Genomic DNA, 19,377 nt, shown 5'->3' on the forward strand with positions numbered 1-19,377 from the left:
GCGCAAGGCTCCGTTCCACACAGCTTTAAAGAACGCTCTCCACATCCGAAGAGCGCCGAAGCGAAGCCGAAGACGGAGTGACGTATCACGGGCTACGGCACGTGACCAGTGACGTCCAACGGCACAGCTGAAACATGTATAAGCGGCGCGCGAGCCGAGATGAAAAAAACAAAGAAAAAGGCGCAGAGTAGCTTCTACGTCACGCGGGGCTCGTGTCTCTCTCCCGCGGCTGCCGTTCTCCGACCGTCTTTTGTGAAGTGTATTGCGCAGTGACATTACGCCGCAGATCGGAAATATTTTGCATGGCGACTCCTTGTGGACAGCTTCACAAATGAAGCGGGATTCCGAGTCATGTTAAGTGTCACTTCTATGCTCCTCTAATCCTTATGCCGCCACTTTTAATCCTTATGCCGTGGGATTTATCCTACTTCTGTTAAATTTAATCTTTGTGCTACCAGTTTTAATTTTTATGGCGTGGAATTTAATCCTAAATTCGCGGGTTACCTTTACATTACTCTGTTCACTACAATGCGATAGTATGGGACTCCCTGCATGATTTATGACCTGTTTTGACTATTTCCTCCTTTAAGGCTATAAATTGACTTTTTGTGGATATCACTGCTCAATGCACTACTATGGGATAGTATGGCACTACCTGCATCATTTATGACCAGGTGTGACTATTTCCTTGTTTATGGCTATAAATTGACTTTTAATGACTATGCCTCCTCCATGCACTATGGGATGGGATGGGACTACCTGCACGATTTATGACCTGATGTGACTATTTCCTTGTTTATGGCTATAAATTGACTTTTTATGACTATGCCTCCACCATGCACTACTATGGGATGATATGGGACTACCTGCACGATTTATGACTTCATATGACTATTTCCTTGTTTACATGTATAAATTGACTTTTTGTGACTTTTACTGCTCTATGCACTACAATGGGATAGTATATATGGGACTAACTGCATGATTTATGACCTGTTTTGACTATTTCCTTGTTTACGGCTATCAATTAAATTTTTATCACAGTGCCTACTCTATGCACTACTATGGGATGGTATGGACTACCTGCATGGTTTGTGACCTGCTTTGACTATTTCCTTCTTTACAGCTATAATTTGACTTTTTATGACTAGGACTACTCTATGCGCCACTATGGTAGTATGGGACATAAATCGTAGTTCAATTAGTACTCATAGTCATAAAAAGTAGATTTATAGTTGTAAACAAGGAAATACTCATAACAGGTCATAAATCATGCAGGTAGTCCCATGCCACCCCATAGTAGTGCATAGAGTAGGCAGAGTCACAAAAAAAATCAATTTATAGCCTTAAACGAGGAAATAGTCATATCAGGCCATAAATCATGCAATGCTCCCATGCCATCCCATGGTAGTGCAGTAAGCAGTGATAGTCACAAAAAAGCCAATTTATAGCCATAATCAACGAAATAGTCGTATCAAGTCATAAATCATGAAATAGTCCCATGCCATCCCATAGTAGTGCATTAAGCAGTGATAGTCACAAAAAGGCCAATTTATAGCCATAAACAATGAAATAGTCAAAACTGGTCATAAATCATGCAGGCAGTCCTACATTGTCACATTGTAGTGAAAAGAGTAATGAAAAGACTACTCGAGAATTTAGGATTAAATTCCACGGCATAAGGATTAAAATTGGCAGCACGAGGATTAAATTTAACAGAAGGATTAAATCCCACGGTATAAGGATTAAAAGTGGCGGCATAAGGGTTGAATCCCGCGAAACAAGGATTAAAAGTGACGGCATGAGGATTAAATTCCACGGTATAAGGACTAAATCAGCGGTTTGTGGATTAAATAGGAGGGAAAACTTGTAGTTGCGCGTCAGATGCGTCTCAGACCTACTACTTTAACATACTTTAAGTATAGACCAGGACGACATCCGCCATTAATGATACTGGTCCGCAGATGCGCGCCACTTGTCGTCTGCTGAAGAAGCCACATGGCATTACCATCATCATCGCTACTGACACTCCTCTGCTTCATTCTCTGCTGCCTCCTAAACTCGCTACAGTTAGAGCTGACAAGTTGCGTGGCCATGCGCAGACGACTGCTAGCATCAGCCTCTTCTGGAAGGTGCGACAGCCGAAAGTACTACACCGATGTTGAACAACGCCGTGCTGGGCCCCACTTGTCCCGGGCATCTTTCTTTCTCTCTCTCTCTCTTTTTCAGACGGTTTTCATTGTGGAGAAGCTCGTACACAAGAAACGTTTCACGATAAAAATGCGCTGACTGTTAAGCGTGCGCAGTTGATATCATTCCCTGGAACCCTCCTCGATGTTCCTCTTCCCTCTCGCTTTTTGACTACTACCAGGCATGGCCCTAGGTGGCTTTCTCCTTTTGTGTGAATAAACATATACCCCCCCCCCCCCAAGTGGCTTCTGCCGTGAGGCTGTAATGTAACGTTGGGTTAGCACAGACGTTAGACAATCGTGAGCGTTCCATTCCGTGAGGGGCGCCATCGTCGGTGACGTTATCGTGCAGAGCGGTGCCAGGGTCAAGTTTCTCCGCAGGGCGCTTATGCCACCGGTCGCCGTGGGGCGTCGCCAGGTGTATGAGCTTCGTATAACTTCGGTACTTCGTTTAAATTCTCTTGTGAGAAAACCGTTCGCTTGCCGAACGTAAAACTTGGTATGTGTATTCAGGAACACTGGTCACTGTGTGGGCAGAGGCTTGCCCTCCATACCGATACCGTACATAATAGCGAGACGAAAATACGTGGACTACATATGGTTTGTACCTTGCTGGACCGTCCGTTGTCCGAAAAGCGAATTTCCATATTAACGAGACCAAAATACGCTGAAGAAGTTTGGTCCTCACAAAGATCGTCCATAATTCGAGTTGTCCATATTAACGGGGTCCATATTAACGAGGCACGACTCTACATCACGACCTTCTGTAGTGTTAAGTCACAAGTTATAGACAGTGATATGTGAGTTAAGGACAGCGAAAATTGTCCCCTGCTCATTGTCCCCGCGCATCCGGTAAGACAATAGCCTGTCACACTATTTCACGAATGCTGCACGACATTCCAATTTCCCATACGGGTCTCAAACTGTGCACGAAGTAGCTGTTCGAAATACATGGCGCATGATTCTGGTGGGCTTCACCCCAGCGCTTCAGTGCAGCAAATGAAGTTTTCTATCGATATTGCAAATTTGGAACCTAAATGGAACCTCGAAAACCCCAATATTCACACAAAGAAACCGCATTAAAAGCTTTGCCGCGACGCAGGCTACGTGCCACCACCGTACGAATGCAAAGCGCAGGCAGCGGAATGTGTTTGACGCGCTTTTAGATTCCTAATGCATGGCCTATCTAAGTTACATCAAAGGTAAAGCTTGCTTTACATTTAGTCGCGAATTCTTGGGCATGAGTGATTTGCAGATGAAAGCATTGATTGTCTTTCTTGCAGGTGAATGTGCGCCGACAACTACTCCTACTCCCCCACCTGGATGTCCTCCAGCATCTACTACTCCGGCCACTACGCCCCCTCCGACAACGACAACTTCTGGACCTGGGTGTCCAACGCAGACAACTGCCGCTTCTACGACTGTTGCTTCCACAACGGCCGCTTCCACCACCACAGGTCCACCTTCAGGCAAGTATGGCGGAAATTACCCTGTCTTGGCATAATAGTCGTGCACATGATTAATAATAATGGTACTGTGATGTTACACGTAACATTTGTCTGCGCAGTGTGGCGACATGTTGCCCGTGCCGCAGGGTAGGACTGCGGATAATTTGGACCACCTGGGGTTCTTTTGACGTGCACCAGAAATCTCCGACACACGGTGCTGGAAGCAATGTTTACCTCCGCCACATTGCTACCGCCCTATGGGCCGGGATCGAACCCGCGATCTTGAGCTCAGCGAGCCAGCACGTTATGATCGTATATTATATTGTTTATATTCCAAGGGCGTAGCTCGTGCAGCGTCGCCCAGCGCGATCGGGCGCTTACGGCACGCTGCGCTGGCTTTGATGTGCTGTTTATACTTCGTCGTGAAGAAGCGCGACGTTTGCTTCCTCGAGCACGTGCGTGGCCATAGCAACTTCTGTGTCTACTTGCACGTGTTACGGCCCGCCATACACGTGTTAGACGTGTTCCCTGGACGCCGCCATTTTTCTTTGCTTCTTCTTCTCGACATGAAGCACGTACACGTATGATTGTGTGAGCGACAGCATTGTCGCTCAACGACAGCATGAAATGTGCCCATCGCTGCCGGATTGCCGGATCGCGGTGATTGACGTTGAACGTTCTCTGCCGCTCGAGTATATACGCTCCGACGGCAGTCAACCTCGTTGCGCTCGCTCGCTCGTCGACGCTGTATATACACAGCCCTTAAGGAAGCAGACACACATCCGTTCTCAACAGTGGACATGTTGAGAAGAACGTAGCTCGTGGTAGCTACGGTGAGCTATGGTAGGAGCACAACGGTGTCCCAGCTAGAAGCCCCGGAAAAAAAACCGGAAATTTTGGGGGAAAAAACAGTTTTTTCGGGTTTTTTTCTCGTCTCCGGAAAAATTGCCCAAAATTTCCAGGCGACAAAATTCAAAAATGTAAATTTTCGTGCCTTGGATGCGTTCCAAACCGCCAACAGTGCCTTAGGTGCCTCCAATCCGCCAACAACCACCAACTTAGAGCTCCGTCTGGCCGCTCCAAGCAATCGCCATCGCGTTCACATAATGTCGGAGTTCTGGTCTTGTGGTCGGAGTGGACGGGTTGCTCTAATTACCTATCGCTCAGTAGACAGCAGTCTGATGGTATGGTCTGCTCTGCATTTATGCCTAGAGGATGAACACTACTAAGGCTTCTACCTCATTGTATGCTGTGGTTTGGCTGCTTCGACTCAGCAGTAACCACGTTTGTTTCCATTTGTTCAAATTTTTCGGGAAAAAACTGGAAAATAACCGGGTTTTCTTTTTTTTTTTTTTCGAGCGATTGAAAATTTCCGGAAATTTTGCAACTCTAGTCACAGCTCACGCACCGCCGTTCCCGCACATGGCTTTACCGTACAGCACAGAGGAAAAAGAAATAAAAAAAATATGTACGGACTAGTTGCGCTGTACCCGCCGAGGGGTGCCTGCACAGGTGTCTCGCATTACAGTCGCCTTTGGCTTTGTGGCTGGCCTTATCTGCCTTGCGGGAGGTGCGCATCCTGATTATGAACTGTCTGCCCGTTTTTGTTCGTCTATAGTTCAGACAGATGGTGAGCACTCGGAATGCGACCATACGCAATAGCTGGGTCTAGGGAATCGTTTTCACTCCAAAGGGTTCGCGAACTGTTTCGCGGAGGGCCAATAGGGAGTTTTAGTGAATCGTTCTTACTCAGACGGTTCGCGAACGGTTTCGCGAGGGCCAATAGGGAGTTTTAGTGAATCGTTCTTACTCAGACGGTTCGCGAACGGTTTCGCGGAGGGCGAATATGGAGTTTTAGTGAATCGTTCTCACTCAGACGATTCGCGAACGGTTTCGCGGAGGGCCAATAGGGAGTTTTAGTGAATCGTTCTCACTCAGACGATTCGCGAACGGTTTCGCGGAGGGCCGATAGGGAGTTTTAGTGAATCGTTCTCACTCAGACGGTTCGCGAATGGTTTCGCGGAGGGCCAATAGGGAGTTTTAGTGAATCGTTCTTACTCAGACGGTTCGCGAACGGTTTCGCGAGGGCCAATAGGGAGTTTTAGTGAATCGTTCTTATTCAGACGGTTCGCGAACGGTTTCGCGAAGGGCGAATATGGAGTTTTAGTGAATCGTTCTCACTCAGACGATTCGCGAACGGTTTCGCGGAGGGCCAATAGGGAGTTTTAGTGAATCGTTCTCACTCAGACGATTCGCGAACGGTTTCGCGGAGGGCCGATAGGGAGTTTTAGTGAATCGTTCTCACTCAGACGGTTCGCGAATGGTTTCGCGGAGGGCCAATAGGGAGTTTTAGTGAATCGTTCTCACTCAGACGGTTCGCGAATGGTTTCGCGAGGGCCAATAGGGAGTTTTAGTGAATCGTTCTCTCTCAGACGGTTCGCGAACGGTTTCGCGAGGGCCAATAGGGAGTTTTAGTGAATCGTTCTCACCCAGACGGTTCGCGAACGGTTTCGCGGAGGGCGAATATGGAGTTTTAGTGAATCGTTCTCACTCAGACGATTCGCGAACGGTTTCGCGGAGGGCCAATAGGGAGTTTTAGTGAATCGTTCTCACTCAGACGATTCGCGAACGGTTTCGCGGAGGGCCAATAGGGAGTTTTAGTGATCATTTTCACTGAAACGTTCGCGAACGATTTCGCCACGACCCAATCAGATGATTACGTTCTGGGTCACTTCACCTTCTTATTGGTCATCCGCGAAGGTGTTCGCGAACCGTTTGAGGAACAACGACTCACAAGAACTCGCTAATGAGAAGGGGGAGTCACTCGGAATAGAGTCCACTGATTTGGCAGCGGCAGAACCGTTCGTGCACCGTTCGAGTGAAATCGATTCACTAAAACTTCCTAATAATTCTGTTATTCGAACGATGTCTGAGAAGTGAGCGGGATTACACATATTCCTGCTACCACGTGTAAATGTGTTATTTTAGGTCCCTGCATCAACATCACGCTCTCCAACCTTTTCAACCTGGGTAATGTAAGTCGACTCGCTTTGCATTTGAGAGGCAACAAACTAGCACTTTACCGTAGACACGTGAGCAAATTATTGCGGACGCTCAAGCCGCTTTCCCGGTGGTGGAGGAACTGTGACATGCGTTGCAACAACGACAGGAATGATTAAGGCTAAAACTTTTAACGGCGTTAGTCAAGCTCCGTAAATCGCATTAAATGTGTCATGTCGGACTTTTATTAATCAGCCATTAGTATCAAGGTGTTTCAGCATTTTGTGACACGGGATATCAGCGACGTCTGCATGTTACAAAGTAGAAAAATAGAGTATATCTGCTGTGTTTAAACTTACAGAATCTTTCAAGGAGTGTACATCTTACACAGTTTAGCACTTATAGTCCGTGATTGCTGACTTTTTGTAGAGAAAGCTTTGTCTCCCTTGTGTGCGCAGATGTGGACAGTTCTCTTGTCCTGCGGTACTTGTGCGGGAATAGCAGTTTTCGTTGGCTTGTAGCTCATGTTGACAGTAGTTTCAAATTCCTTCCAGTGCGTTGGAAACGACTTGCAGTTCTGTACGCCGAACCACGTAAGTCGATTGGTGTTTGTTTTAAGTATTAATATAATCCTGAACCAATACAAGACAAACCCAGAGTTTAACGTCAGTTTCGGAACATGACTGGCCGATTCGTGGGAATCTGACAGCGTTCGTCCTCTACAATTCTCATAATCTTAGAAGCTAAGGTGTAGGAAAGGACTTCTCAGCAACAGAGCCAATGCTAGTTAATCCAAGCGATAACAGCAACTGACGAAATGAGTGACAGCAGGCGACGCACAGCGGCAGTGAAGCCGAAACACTGTGGTTTCGATATCATTGTTTTGAATGAATTCATTTCTTCGCCACGGTCATGCTGCGCGAATTGTTATCGCGAGATATTTCGTTGCACTTGGATTTCTTCATTTCGGGTTCATTCATCACACGTGACCACACAATGTAGAGTAACTAAGAGTATAGCTTGCTAATGCGTTCTTCATCATGCTCTTGTTCCAGAACGGGATAGTAGCTGGAGTCGTACGCCTGCTGGGGGTAAGTAACCTTGATACTTTTTACTTGTCTCACTCGCGCATTCTTCAAAACGCGATATTGGTGCTGTAGCGGCACCACATTGTGAGCGCCTGCTATGGCGGGTAGAGACCCGAAGCATTCATCACCTTTTGTGCCACCATGGTGTGGACTTCAACAAATATTTAACCGTAACCCTTCTGAGTGGCCGATATTTCACTATTTATCTTACATCGCATTCTTGGAGTAGTGAACTGCTCGTGATGCACGAGTCTCATCTCAAGAGCTGCTCCGCAAATGCCCCTAGCGGTCGTGTCGCCAACTAAAAGTGTCGACTGCCCGAGGAGACAATGGTTTGATAATTGATAATTCGTGACATTACCTCGCGAGACAACTATGTTCGTGAGCGACATCGCAGTGGTCGGTGTGCGGAATAATATTTGCCCACCTGAGGAGGGTTCTTTGACGTGCGGCGAAACCTCGGCGCGCTGCACACCGTACTTAACATCCTTCGCGGAAGTCGGCGTGTCTGAACAGTCTGAAGCGCTTGTATCCATGGCAATGGTTTGCCACTACGACTGCATAAAGAACACACAATCATTCCCTCCGAGAGTGCTTTTCTCGTGAGCGACACTGCTGCTATGAGGCGCATAAAGACACGTCTGCTAGACATAACCTCGGAGCATAGAGCCGAAGCAAGCGAGCGAGCGATTCATGTCTCATGAACAGCCTGTGAACTCCAGTCATGCAATCTCATTCTTCAGTGCCCCACTCTCACCCTCAACGCATTAACCTCATGCTTTCCTTTTAAAGTCATCTTCTGTAATCCATCTCATTATTCCTTCACCGTTTGTTAGTCATCTTTTTTTTTTGTCATCTTTGTCTTTAATCTATCTCATCCTTCTTTCGCCGTTTGTTAGTTTTTATCCTTTATTTCCTAATTATTTTCTTTTCTTTTCTTTTTTATTTATCTTATTCTTCTTTCATGTATTTTCTTTCTTTGTGGAATAGCATCCCAAGCAGCAAAATGTACTGAAAGTCGAGTGCAATAGGGGTGAACGGGTAGGTGGAAGGCCTTCAACAGACTCGTGAAACTAAAGAACATTGATAAGACACATACCGTCCACCCCTATTGCACTCGACTTTCAGTACATTGTGCTGCTTGGGATGCCAACGTCCCGTTTAGCTGACTTTCTCCCGTTTTTTTTTTTTTTTTTTCTTTCGTCTAGTAAATATACCCCCCCCCCCCCCCCCGCCCGAAGCAAGCTCCGTTAGGGACTACACAAAGAAATAGAGCTTTTAAGCACCTAACGGAGGATGAAATTGAAGCAATTCACCAAAAAGCCAATGCGTGTAGGTGTACTGAAGTAGCATGTCCGGGGACGTTCCGACGGGGAGGGGGCGGAGAGGGGGCAGAGAGGGCGCCCTGGCAGGTTGGTTGGACAGTATAAAGCAGGAATGAATAGAATCTGAATTTACGATATCTGCACTGCGAACGAGCGTTTCCTTTTCTTTGTTTACAGAGCTTCTAACGGCAGTGAGGAGGGGCGGGGGGGCTTCACGTTGCAAATATCCATAGTTTTCGTTTTTCAATCAATCACTCTAGGTTCGCATTGTTGCGCCGGCACTCTTTGGCTTTCTGTGAATTACTTGAATTACTTGAATTTCGTGGTATGCTTGCGGGGCGGCTCCAGATGTCAGACGCGAGCGTTGCAACCAGCATCTCGCAGTGCCACGATATATGTTATCCAAAAATAGCCTACTATGGACACAGTTGCATTGGACGGCTTCTTACGCATCTTTTAATCAGTCTAATTTGGAACACATCATTGGATCACATCGCTTGTGCGCTGCCTGCCTACGCCCTCGTCTTAGTCACGGTATGGGCTGTGTGTGCTACACTACAGGTCATCCAATGGTATTGCTGGTTTTCTACTGCTGCAAATTGTGACATAGCATTCGAGTTGCTAGTCTTGCAAGACGGAAAAAAGTTCAAATGTCTTCTTCCTAACATATCTGTCTGCCGCGCGTTACGGCGCAATAATAAACTGAAACAACAGCATTGAGTCGTCATCACGCTGGGTGACATCGAAGGATACATTGAAATAATTCGCTACCACGTCTACATCGAACAGAACAAAAAACGGTTCTTTAGGTGCACTTTAAAGCACTGTGTTGAAAGCAGAATAAAGGAACGTCCTTTCGCAATCACTTGCATCCTTCATAGCCTGCCATCCAGTGGTCCCTAGTGAACGTTTCTTGGTGGGTATCCCGGGAAGTGCTGAAAAGAAGGTATCCCCGGCTTCCTCGGTGTGTGATTGCAATCCCTTACTGTTCCTTTCTCGAAAGTGTTTGCTTGTTGGATTGAGGAACGCCAAACCTGGCGACTACTTCGTGTCCGTCGGATTCCTGTTGGAAGACATCCTCATAATAGCGTACCGCGTGCTGGGCCTGCCTAATCGTAAGTGCTTTTCAGTATCTCGATAAATGAGGCTAGAGTCTCCGATCAGTCAGAATTTTTGCCTTCTCAAAGTACCGCAGATCTCATTGAAGTGCATGGGTTTGCAGTTGATCTTGCATTGAGCTCAGATCTAGAAATCCCAAAGACTCCACCAGAAATTCTAATGGTCCATTACAATATTTTGATGAACCATCAAAACAGCTTGTCGGCCCATTAACAACTCCATAGTGGTCCAATAGGACTGTTAGCGGTCCGACAAATGCTGTCCCACAGCCCTTCAGTGTACCGAACGGCCCCACAAAAAGGCCTGATGGTACAACAGGGCCACTGGGGGCCCAACAAAGGATATCCAACTGCCCATCAGGTGTGCTTAGTGGCCCCACAGGAGAACCCAATGGTCTGTTAACGAGGCTTTGCGGTCAAACAGGTGATGCCTCATAGCAGATCAGGAGCCCCTAATGGGGCATTAGAGATATGGCATGTATAATCGCTAGTACACTCCATACAAGACCCTGTAAAGGACAGAACTGCAAAAGATAAGGCGGAAACTGCGTCCTGTCCTGTCCTAGTCTTGTCCTTTAGTGTTTCCTTGTACCGAAAGTTCTAGCTGTTATAAGAAATGAGCAACGCTGTAGCCGACGTTCTCACAGTATTCAATATGGCAGCTCGCATTGTCCTGACAGGCCGATGGACCTCCGACCGTCAATCTACTAATGTTTTATGTCGTCTGACTCGTTGCGACTCGGAATATTCTAATATTGCTTCAAAACGTGGGCGTTCCCAGGATTTTTCCAGGGGGGGGGGGCAAAGTGCTTCTGGGGGGGGGGCAAGAGTGCAGACCACCACCCCCTACCGCATCTTTTTCTGGAGGCGGACGTTGGGCACTGTGTGGGTGTTCAGAGGTTCCTATTATAACATATCTGAGTATAATCATTACGACCTATATGACTAGAGAGTGCACTGTTTTCACAAGCGACCTTGGAGTTTTAGGGGGGCCACGGCCCCCCTGGCCTCCTCTCGGTACGACCATGCTTCAAGATTCTGTTAAATATGGTTCGTGATATGTTACCCCCATAAGACTTCCCTAAAACTGATCAGCGCTCACAGACTCAAGCTGCGAACGCCCCGCGTGTGAATATTTTTGCACTCCACCGCCTCTCCGTATATACCAACGAGAGCCGAAATAACAGTTATTCACTGTCATTGTATATGGCAATCACGATAAGATCCTCATTTATGAATTATCTGGGTCTGTAAGCCAGAAGGGGAAGTCGGCTGCCGTCGCTTTCAGACTCATCACAACACGTGGGCCACTTGACCGAACGACGACTTTTTCGTCAATATTACGTCATCAGCGGGTCTTACTCCGTGCAACACCAGACCTCGTTGCCATCAGTTACATCACACAATACCGTGTGCTGATGAGCCTATGCTGATGAGCCGCGTGTGCTGATGTTAGAGTAGTGCAAAAAATGTTGTCCTCAGACATAGCGATATGCACTACGTAACAACAGCTGTTCATTTACTTCACAATTTGACGCGCTGACCAGGGCAGGGCAAACCAAAAAGCAGGATGTACGTTCTGACACTGTGGTATTCTGGGTAGATGCCCGAGCGATCAATTCGCATTCCAGAAATGACAAACGTGGCACGTATTCCAACGCAGCGGAACAGTTCCGTGGCCGGATAGTGGGCGTCTGCAAAGGGTCAAATCCACCAGCGTATTGTAGCGGTGTTCCGAAAAACGTGACCTGTGGACCTCCTCTCGTCATCCAGCTGCCTGAGACACTCAACATCGGGACAGTAAGTTCCGCCATTTTGGTTCACTCAAACAGTGCTCCTGTGTCGAGTAGGTGTAACGTACATTTTAGCTGACGCGGCACCATAGAGTAAGGGATTACTAATCCCAATTTTGAGGTCTTGCTGTAACTTTGCGTATGAAGAAACGCAAGCTGGACCGCTGACAATTGTGGGCAGCACCTTGGAGACAATGTGTTTCGCGTCCGCGAGCGTACCCCCACGAGGAACAATTCAGGAATTTATTATTACAGCGAGAGCTGTATATATGGGGAGTTATGCATCGGATAGCGTGCGTGCGCCGTGTGTCCCAAGCATCGGATAGAATGCGGCGTTGGTGATCACGTGAGGTGTGGTGATGCAGGTGGCGGGAGTGAAAAGCGCAAGACGCCACGCTTTTCGCCAGGACGGCTCCGCCGATTAAGGTTCTCAGCGAAGGTCCTTGTCTTGTGTGCTTTGTGGGGGCGCTCTAAGACAGCTGATGCATTGTTATTCTTGTGGGGGCGCTGTTGAACGTGTACGGCGGGCGGGGCAATAAATGGTTTAATGGGGAAGAAAACCTTGTATTGGGGGTCGTTGGCCGGGAGCCTTGGCGTTGTTGGAAAAGTTAGGATATAAACCGTAACGTTCTAACCTTCCGTTTGCCTCCGTGTTCCTACACCGAATTCGTTCAGAAAAGATTGTAAAGATTCCTAAACATCTGAACAGGGCTTGAGTTGCAATATTAACATATAATATGTTAAAAACTCTCAAACACCGAGAAAGAATCGTGTTAAAGTCTGCCCACAGTGCGTAGCGACACAGCTGTCTTATATTTCAGCTGCGAGTAACCAAAGGTTGCACAGCTACTCGGAATTTTTTTCTCTACTTTCGTACATCCGACGTGGGGTATTGGCTGTATTCAGACGTAGCTGGTTCTCCTCAATAGATGACCTTCTGTGCCCAGTGTCACCGTATTAAGAACATTCCTTCTATTTGTGCAGTGCTCGAACGAGACCTTGGTTGCCTGTCCTAAAAATCAACCAGCTAAGGTAAATGTCCCTCTTTACACTTCGAACGTTGCTACATCTTCTCCCGCGTGGTGGCAGGCTAGAGGGGTCTCTGCCTTACAAAACATGCGCGGACGTCACAAGCTGGTGGTGATTTTCCGGTGGCTTATGGTGTGGTACGTTGGTAGGACTGGATGGGACAGCGGCCTGATACACGAAGTTACCAGAGGATCGCCGACCTATAGGATTAGCTCGTTCCGGAACTTGTTACGCCGAAACACTTTGTGTAAGACGTGACCTATCCACTTATTTACTTCCCGCATCCAGGACAAGACAAGACAAAACTGCCTCCATAACAGGGTGTTCCGCATTGACCGGGCTACTCCCACTTACTACGGTGACCAACTATGGTGACTGCTCGCGCGAGCGACAGAAGCGCCATCTATTTTTTATTCTGTATTAGCGCCGCGAAGCAACTGTGGCTATATGAGCGGCTCCCAGACGTGGACAGATGGAGAGATGACAGCAGGGAAGAGTAGGGAACAGGGGGTTAGTATGCGCCCTGTGCCGACAGACGTCCGTAAAGCCTGCCAGAAAACTCAGGGTAAACCTTAGACAGCACAGACGGCGGTAGGATTCGAACCTGTGGACCTGTCAGAGAAGAGACCACCACACTTGGCTGCATCGAACTCATTTACTCAGCGCAGAACATCGGTCCGCGAAAACAGTTGCTGGTGCCTCGTGGTTGCGGGCTGGCTTTTGCCGTTTTCAGCAAGGGCGCCGCAAACCCACCACCACCTGGTCTACAGCACGACCTTGGAGCCACCACCAATGAGCGGATGTTTTTATCCACCCAGCCATGCCACTGGTAGAGAGCCATCTAGCCCCGTAAACATAGAGCAGTGGAAATGACCACTTAGCAGTGGCTTGTCGCCGTGGCTTTTGTCGTTAGGACCGAATCGCAAAAAAAACCGTTTGTGTTGCAACAAAGATAAATGACAATCGTGGGTGTTTAAAAATTATCTTGTAGAGCAATTATTGTATATTTCCTGATTGGCATCCGCAATCGCGGCAAGTGTGAACCACGTTACATGACATCTTGTGCAGCAGTGGTGGTGGCGTGCTATTTCCGAGCGATCTGCCGGACAAAAATCCAATCACATATCATGGACGTAGTAATAACAAGAAAATAAGCGGTGCAGTTCACTGTTCAGTTGGTAACATTGAAACAAAAGTTGCAAAGCCGCTAGCGAGATTACGTTTGTGTACTCACCGCCTTGTAACCACATGCTTGTAACTAACCGTCGGCGCCTAACTTTTGCAGAAACAGGACAACGCCAACCTTTTCACACTTCTTGGAGTGAGTCATCTTATGGTCTCTTTATGTATAAATACACCTGTGCTAGAGTATAGGTAGATAAAACTAAGGCAAGGTTTCACCGATCAAACTATCACATTAGAGAAATTCCATGTAGCTATACAAGGTTCTTTGGCAAACTCTAATCGCGACACGAAACATTTGAAAGTGCACGGAACATTATGCGTACGCTATGACACAAGCGACAGACGCGGCGTTGCCATCCTGTTCAGTCTTAAAGGGACTATGAAACAATTTTTCCCGTCTTTGTTTGTCAGGAGATATATTCCAGAACATGACGCCGAAGTTTTACGTTCGGCAAGCGGGCGTTTTCTCTCGAGAGAATTTAAAGGGGTTGAGAAACCACACAGATAGACCTTTGTCTCTGATAGAGTCTGTTCGCCTTACTCCACGCACTCCGTACTCAAAGTCCCACCTCCCACCTCCTACTATTTTTTATGCTACAGGGTTTAGAAATCTCCCATTTTTGAGGCCCCCACCGACCGTGGCGCCAAACGGTGCCAGGCAGCTCCATGAAGTCGGCGGGAAGTGACGCCTTGACCGGTTGCTCTATGGCTCTACGTCATAGCCCTTCCGCTCATTTCACTTCGCTGCGTCGCGTCCACGGAGTAAGAACTTCTTACTCCGTGGTCGCGTCCCAGCGCTCGCCGCGGCCCTGTTTACAGGCGTCGTCATGAGAACGGGAACTCCGCACTTCCGTGGCGCGCTCGGTACTACGTCATACCGAGATCGGGCAAGGAGGAGGCGAGCCAAGGGTGAAAGGATCTCCTCATATTCAAAGCGTCATAACTCCGTGGCGCGGAAGCGCAGCGTGAAAGGGTTTCGGCGGAGATGTTTGGCACCAATAGATCTACATTTCAAACATCATTTTGTGTAATATTTGGATTTGAATTCACAACCCCTTTAAGTACCGAAATTATACGAAGCTGATACACCTTTTGTTGGCACGCCACGGAGAGCCGTGGCGGGAGTGTCGTGGGGAGGAAGATGACCCGGTTTCCGCTGCGCCCGTTTACGTCACCGACGATGTCACGCGCGCATAGAATGATACGCAATGTAAGCCGAGGCTCTTTTGTGCGAGCCGTGTGCAAAACAAATTTAACAGGTCCCCCAAACTCACCTCGGAAAAGCGTGCAACGAAGAAGGCCGCCACTAGATACCCCACTGTTGCCGTTCCGCATCACTTCAGCCCGCTAAGTTTAGCGGCAAAATGTTTTTGTTGTTTCTGCGAATGAATCTAGTCTTTATATGCCCAAATAAAATGCGTATAACAACTTTCTGTGTCGTGTTTCACTTTTTGGTTCCGTTTTTAAACGTGTTGAGCGATCGGAAGGATCTAGTGCACGGCTGCGTGCATCACATAGCGTACCTGTCGTACCAGGCGCCGCCAGTGGGCGCCGCAGGCGCAGTCGTCCATTTCTTCTTCGGTGACCTGGCCTGGCTGGGATTGTGCTTCAACTGGATCTTTAGCGCGCTACAATCAAACGCAAGCCAACGTCTGGTAACAATGGGGTATCTAAGGGCGGCCTCCGGCATTGCACGCATCGGGATAGGAACAAATACATGGGAAAATGGCGACCTTGGGGGACCTGAAATTTAAGGAGGCACCGGGAGCACGTGTGTAGTTGTCAAGAAGCGAGAGGAGGAACACGTGAGGAAGGAGAAACGGGAAAGAGAGGTCAGAGGGCGATTTTGACTTAGAAAGCGGCACACGGCTAAAACTTTACGGCTAAAACGCAGTCTTTTAACTTAAAAGACGGCGCACTTCAGTAGCGAGAGATTTCTGGGGTACGAGTTTCTCGGCAGGAAGAACCGTTTTCACCAAACATTTTATTTTTGGTGAATTTCATGGGCGGTATTTTATGGGATCCTCGGGAAGTTTCCTAGTCTCTTTAACCAATATGCTCTAAGCGAAACGTTCTCGTAAAATGCGCGCTTCATGGAACAGCTTGTAGTGATTCAGTATGAAAGCGTGCAGGATCTTTCACATAACGTGTTAAAAAAAAAAGTTGTATTAGAAATCTACTTGTCCGAAAATTATGAAGTCAACGGCGAAATTTATCTTTGGCGAACTTACTTCTTGTATTGAACTGTACGTAACTATATGGAACGTACCGGCTTGTGCGTGTATGCTTTTTTTTTTTTTTTTGCCACAAACAGAAGGCGCATTACGAAATACGTTCCCCACTACAATGGTAATAGCTGGGAAAAAATTGTGAAAAGTCTCGTCTCCAGACGCCCAAATTGTCGCCCGCCGTCAGTTCTCCGTCAGGTTAATGCAAGGGATACCCTCGACCCATAATTCTCTAACAAGTAGATTATTTCATAGATTTTTTTTACTCGTTAGGTTTAACACCCTGCATATGGCATTGTATCAACACGATACTGTGCAAACGGGCAATAGTGCATTAATAAATGACAGTCCATGTGAAGACACTAGCAGTGGGACCACACATGCAACCCTCATGTTGGTACAGCGTGCTGCGACGTTAACTGAAACGCAGCCTCGCCCTGTAGAGCGGGGCGAGACACATTCTAGAGCCGCCGAGCAGAAATAAAGGGTGAGAAGGTTTGGACTATCCCACTCCTGTTACAAGGGTTCACTAGCCCTGCGCTCCTGAAGGGTAGTTCCCCGCATAAGGTTCAGAGCGCCTGCCTAACGGCGGACACCCCTGTAACACGAGTGGGATAGTCGAAATCTTCTCTTTCTTTATTTCTCCTAAGCGCTGCTAGGGCGTCGCTCGCTCCGCTCCGCAGGGCGAAGCTGCGTTTACGAGCCCCGCTAGTGGTGTTTTCTTCATGGACTGCCATGCGTAAATCCCAATACCCAACTAGGTGTTGCGAGACACATGTGTGGTGTTTGTCCTACTGTGTTTTATCAACCCCAGCTACTCGTAGCACAATGGCAGCTCAAACATGACGGACCTCCTTTGTGTTGTCCCGCAGTGCATCCTGGACAATTTGGGCCAGCAGAGGCTCGACAGAGTCGTCACGGGCGTTCTGTGCGAATTACTCCGGCTAGTCAATTATCTTATGGGCGATCCTTCCACTGGAGGTGTCAAAGAGCCTGGACAAGGCACTCCCCTTCAGCCAGCAACAGATGCCATAAGCCAGAACAGCGGTGCCCTATTTGGCCCACTTGGCGATGTAAAGGAACAACTAGACAACGCACTCAGTGACCAATGTAAGCAAAGACCACCACATGTTTGGACCACGATCTACTAGATTATAGCGACCATATCATAATCGGCAACCCCTATGAGGAGCCCGTCCGCACGATCCGTTAGGAGCGCTGCACATCGGCCCGCGAGATCTACGTCATGATTGGACAATGGAAATGTGAATTTTGAACGCGCAGCAGAAGGCCGTAGCAGACAACAACTTTTGATGAAAACGCGTACAATGATGATGATGATGATCAACATTAGAAAGAAGCGTCTCCCGTGGGACATCCACCGCTTGTACAAAAATACTAAGGTAAGCTGAAGTACAAAGTATTGTAGAAATTGAGGAAGCAATAACAGGGCCGATGAGTAGCGCCGCCGCTAGCTTCCAAATGCAGCACAGGGAAGGGCCTATATGACATGGTCGCTATAATCTAGTAGGTCATGGTTTGGACATGCGTTCGAAAGCGGCTTCTACTGTACAATTCTGTCGTAGTGGATATCATACACGGGCTATGTAACTGAATAAGAAACACGGAGAAAGTACGCGCTCAGTCTTCTCACCACCTTAACTGTTCCTGTGACGTACCGGGCGCAACCAATCGGAAAGCCCAGTAGCTCAGCTCTTCTTGACTTCTGTAATTCTCTCCGACTTTTCTTTGCGATCTTCCAACTTCTGATGGGGGAAACATAATGAGAATATAAGTTTCCCATGTTCTTTCTAACGAGCAGGGAAAAACATCATACCCTACACGTGTTCACAAATGGATTCTACCGGTTTCTACACGTATTGACGACGAGGTTACATTACCCTTCCTTTCTTGCTGTCGTAATAGCTGGTTTCCTATCTAGTCTAGATAAAACCACAACCATAAGCGTAGACCACCCCGTGATCGAGACTGCAATTTTTTGGTTCCTTCTTCTGGTCTGCCGGCGAAGTTGAGACTCCATAGTCCACACTATAAAATAAGCCTTTGTCCCATAACACACACAATGGTACCATTGCCGCTTCTCATTTTAGGAGAGAGCGGTGCATGCGTCTTCCTGCGCCAATTACCATGACTGTAAAGGTGTCACAAAAAGGCGCACACCTCCCATTCTCAACAAATCACGATAGGGACGATAGGGATCACGACTGTTGCCAGTGAGCTTCGTTATGCACTCGACAGTGCTTTTGTCATTATAGGTCATGTCGGTAAGTCATGTAGGTCAGTAGGTCATGTCATGTCGGTAAGTCATGTAGGTCAGTAGGTCATGTCGGTAAGTCATGTAGGTCAGTAGGTCATGTCATGTCGGTAAGTCATGTAGGTCAGTAGGTCATGCCATGCCAGTAAGAGCAGAATTCGTGTTCTCGGTAAGGAGCGTTGTATATGCCGCGTCAAGAGCAGTCTTTTCCTTTTACAGGCCCCGGAATCAAGCCGTGAATGCGACGGTATCACGAAAATATTGCCGACGCTTCGGTTATGCATTGAAAAATAAAGAAAAGGACAGCCTTGCCTGTAATAAAGCCACACTCGTGCTTGAGTATCTTCTTTCTCCACTGATTCGTGGTACGTTTGCCATGAAGAGCATTTGTCTGCTCTGCATGTACTGCACATTATTCACGAACCTGTCGCTATGAAGACAGACAGACATTCACATCGGGAACTCAGCAGTCACTGCTCCTGCAGCTACGCCACACCGATGCGACACACACGTTGCTGCTTTCAAGATGGAGTCTCTCGGAACTGCACATGCTTGGTACGCACAGCAAAATTTACGCAAGCTTCGCATATGCACAACGAATCTTTTGAAATGCTTTGTCCTTGTGTGCTGAGATAAGGCACGTAGGCTGTATGCCGTGTAGCAAGTAATAATGGTGTCTTGATGTTACGCGGAAGATTT

The 19,377-nt window shown here is 47.6% G+C and overlaps 1 protein-coding gene and 1 long non-coding RNA gene across 2 annotated transcripts in view; one reads left to right on the top strand and one right to left on the bottom strand.

Annotated features, from left to right (window-relative positions):
• Positions 1-215: 215 nt before the first annotated feature.
• LOC135393512 (uncharacterized) lies at positions 216-18,990 on the top strand. The gene is made up of 11 exons (XM_064623922.1): positions 216-353; positions 3,473-3,658; positions 6,626-6,672; positions 7,192-7,230; positions 7,693-7,728; positions 10,054-10,165; positions 11,832-11,968; positions 12,946-12,993; positions 14,276-14,311; positions 17,276-17,513; positions 18,898-18,990. Exons 1-11 carry the CDS (start codon positions 332-334, stop codon positions 18,915-18,917), a joined length of 921 nt encoding a protein of 306 aa, XP_064479992.1. The 5' UTR covers positions 216-331; the 3' UTR covers positions 18,918-18,990.
• The window catches only part of LOC135393513 (uncharacterized), a 38,382-nt gene continuing 32,967 nt past the window's right edge, over positions 13,963-19,377 (bottom strand). The window contains exons 3-4 of the long non-coding RNA XR_010422664.1: positions 18,058-18,169; positions 13,963-14,089 (exon numbers count right to left, since the gene is read on the bottom strand). This is a non-coding gene — a long non-coding RNA (uncharacterized LOC135393513). The remainder of the gene's footprint in view (positions 14,090-18,057; positions 18,170-19,377) is intronic.

Source organism: Ornithodoros turicata, chromosome 4 (assembly GCF_037126465.1).
Source record: "Ornithodoros turicata isolate Travis chromosome 4, ASM3712646v1, whole genome shotgun sequence".
Classification (NCBI taxonomy): domain Eukaryota; kingdom Metazoa; phylum Arthropoda; class Arachnida; order Ixodida; family Argasidae; genus Ornithodoros; species Ornithodoros turicata.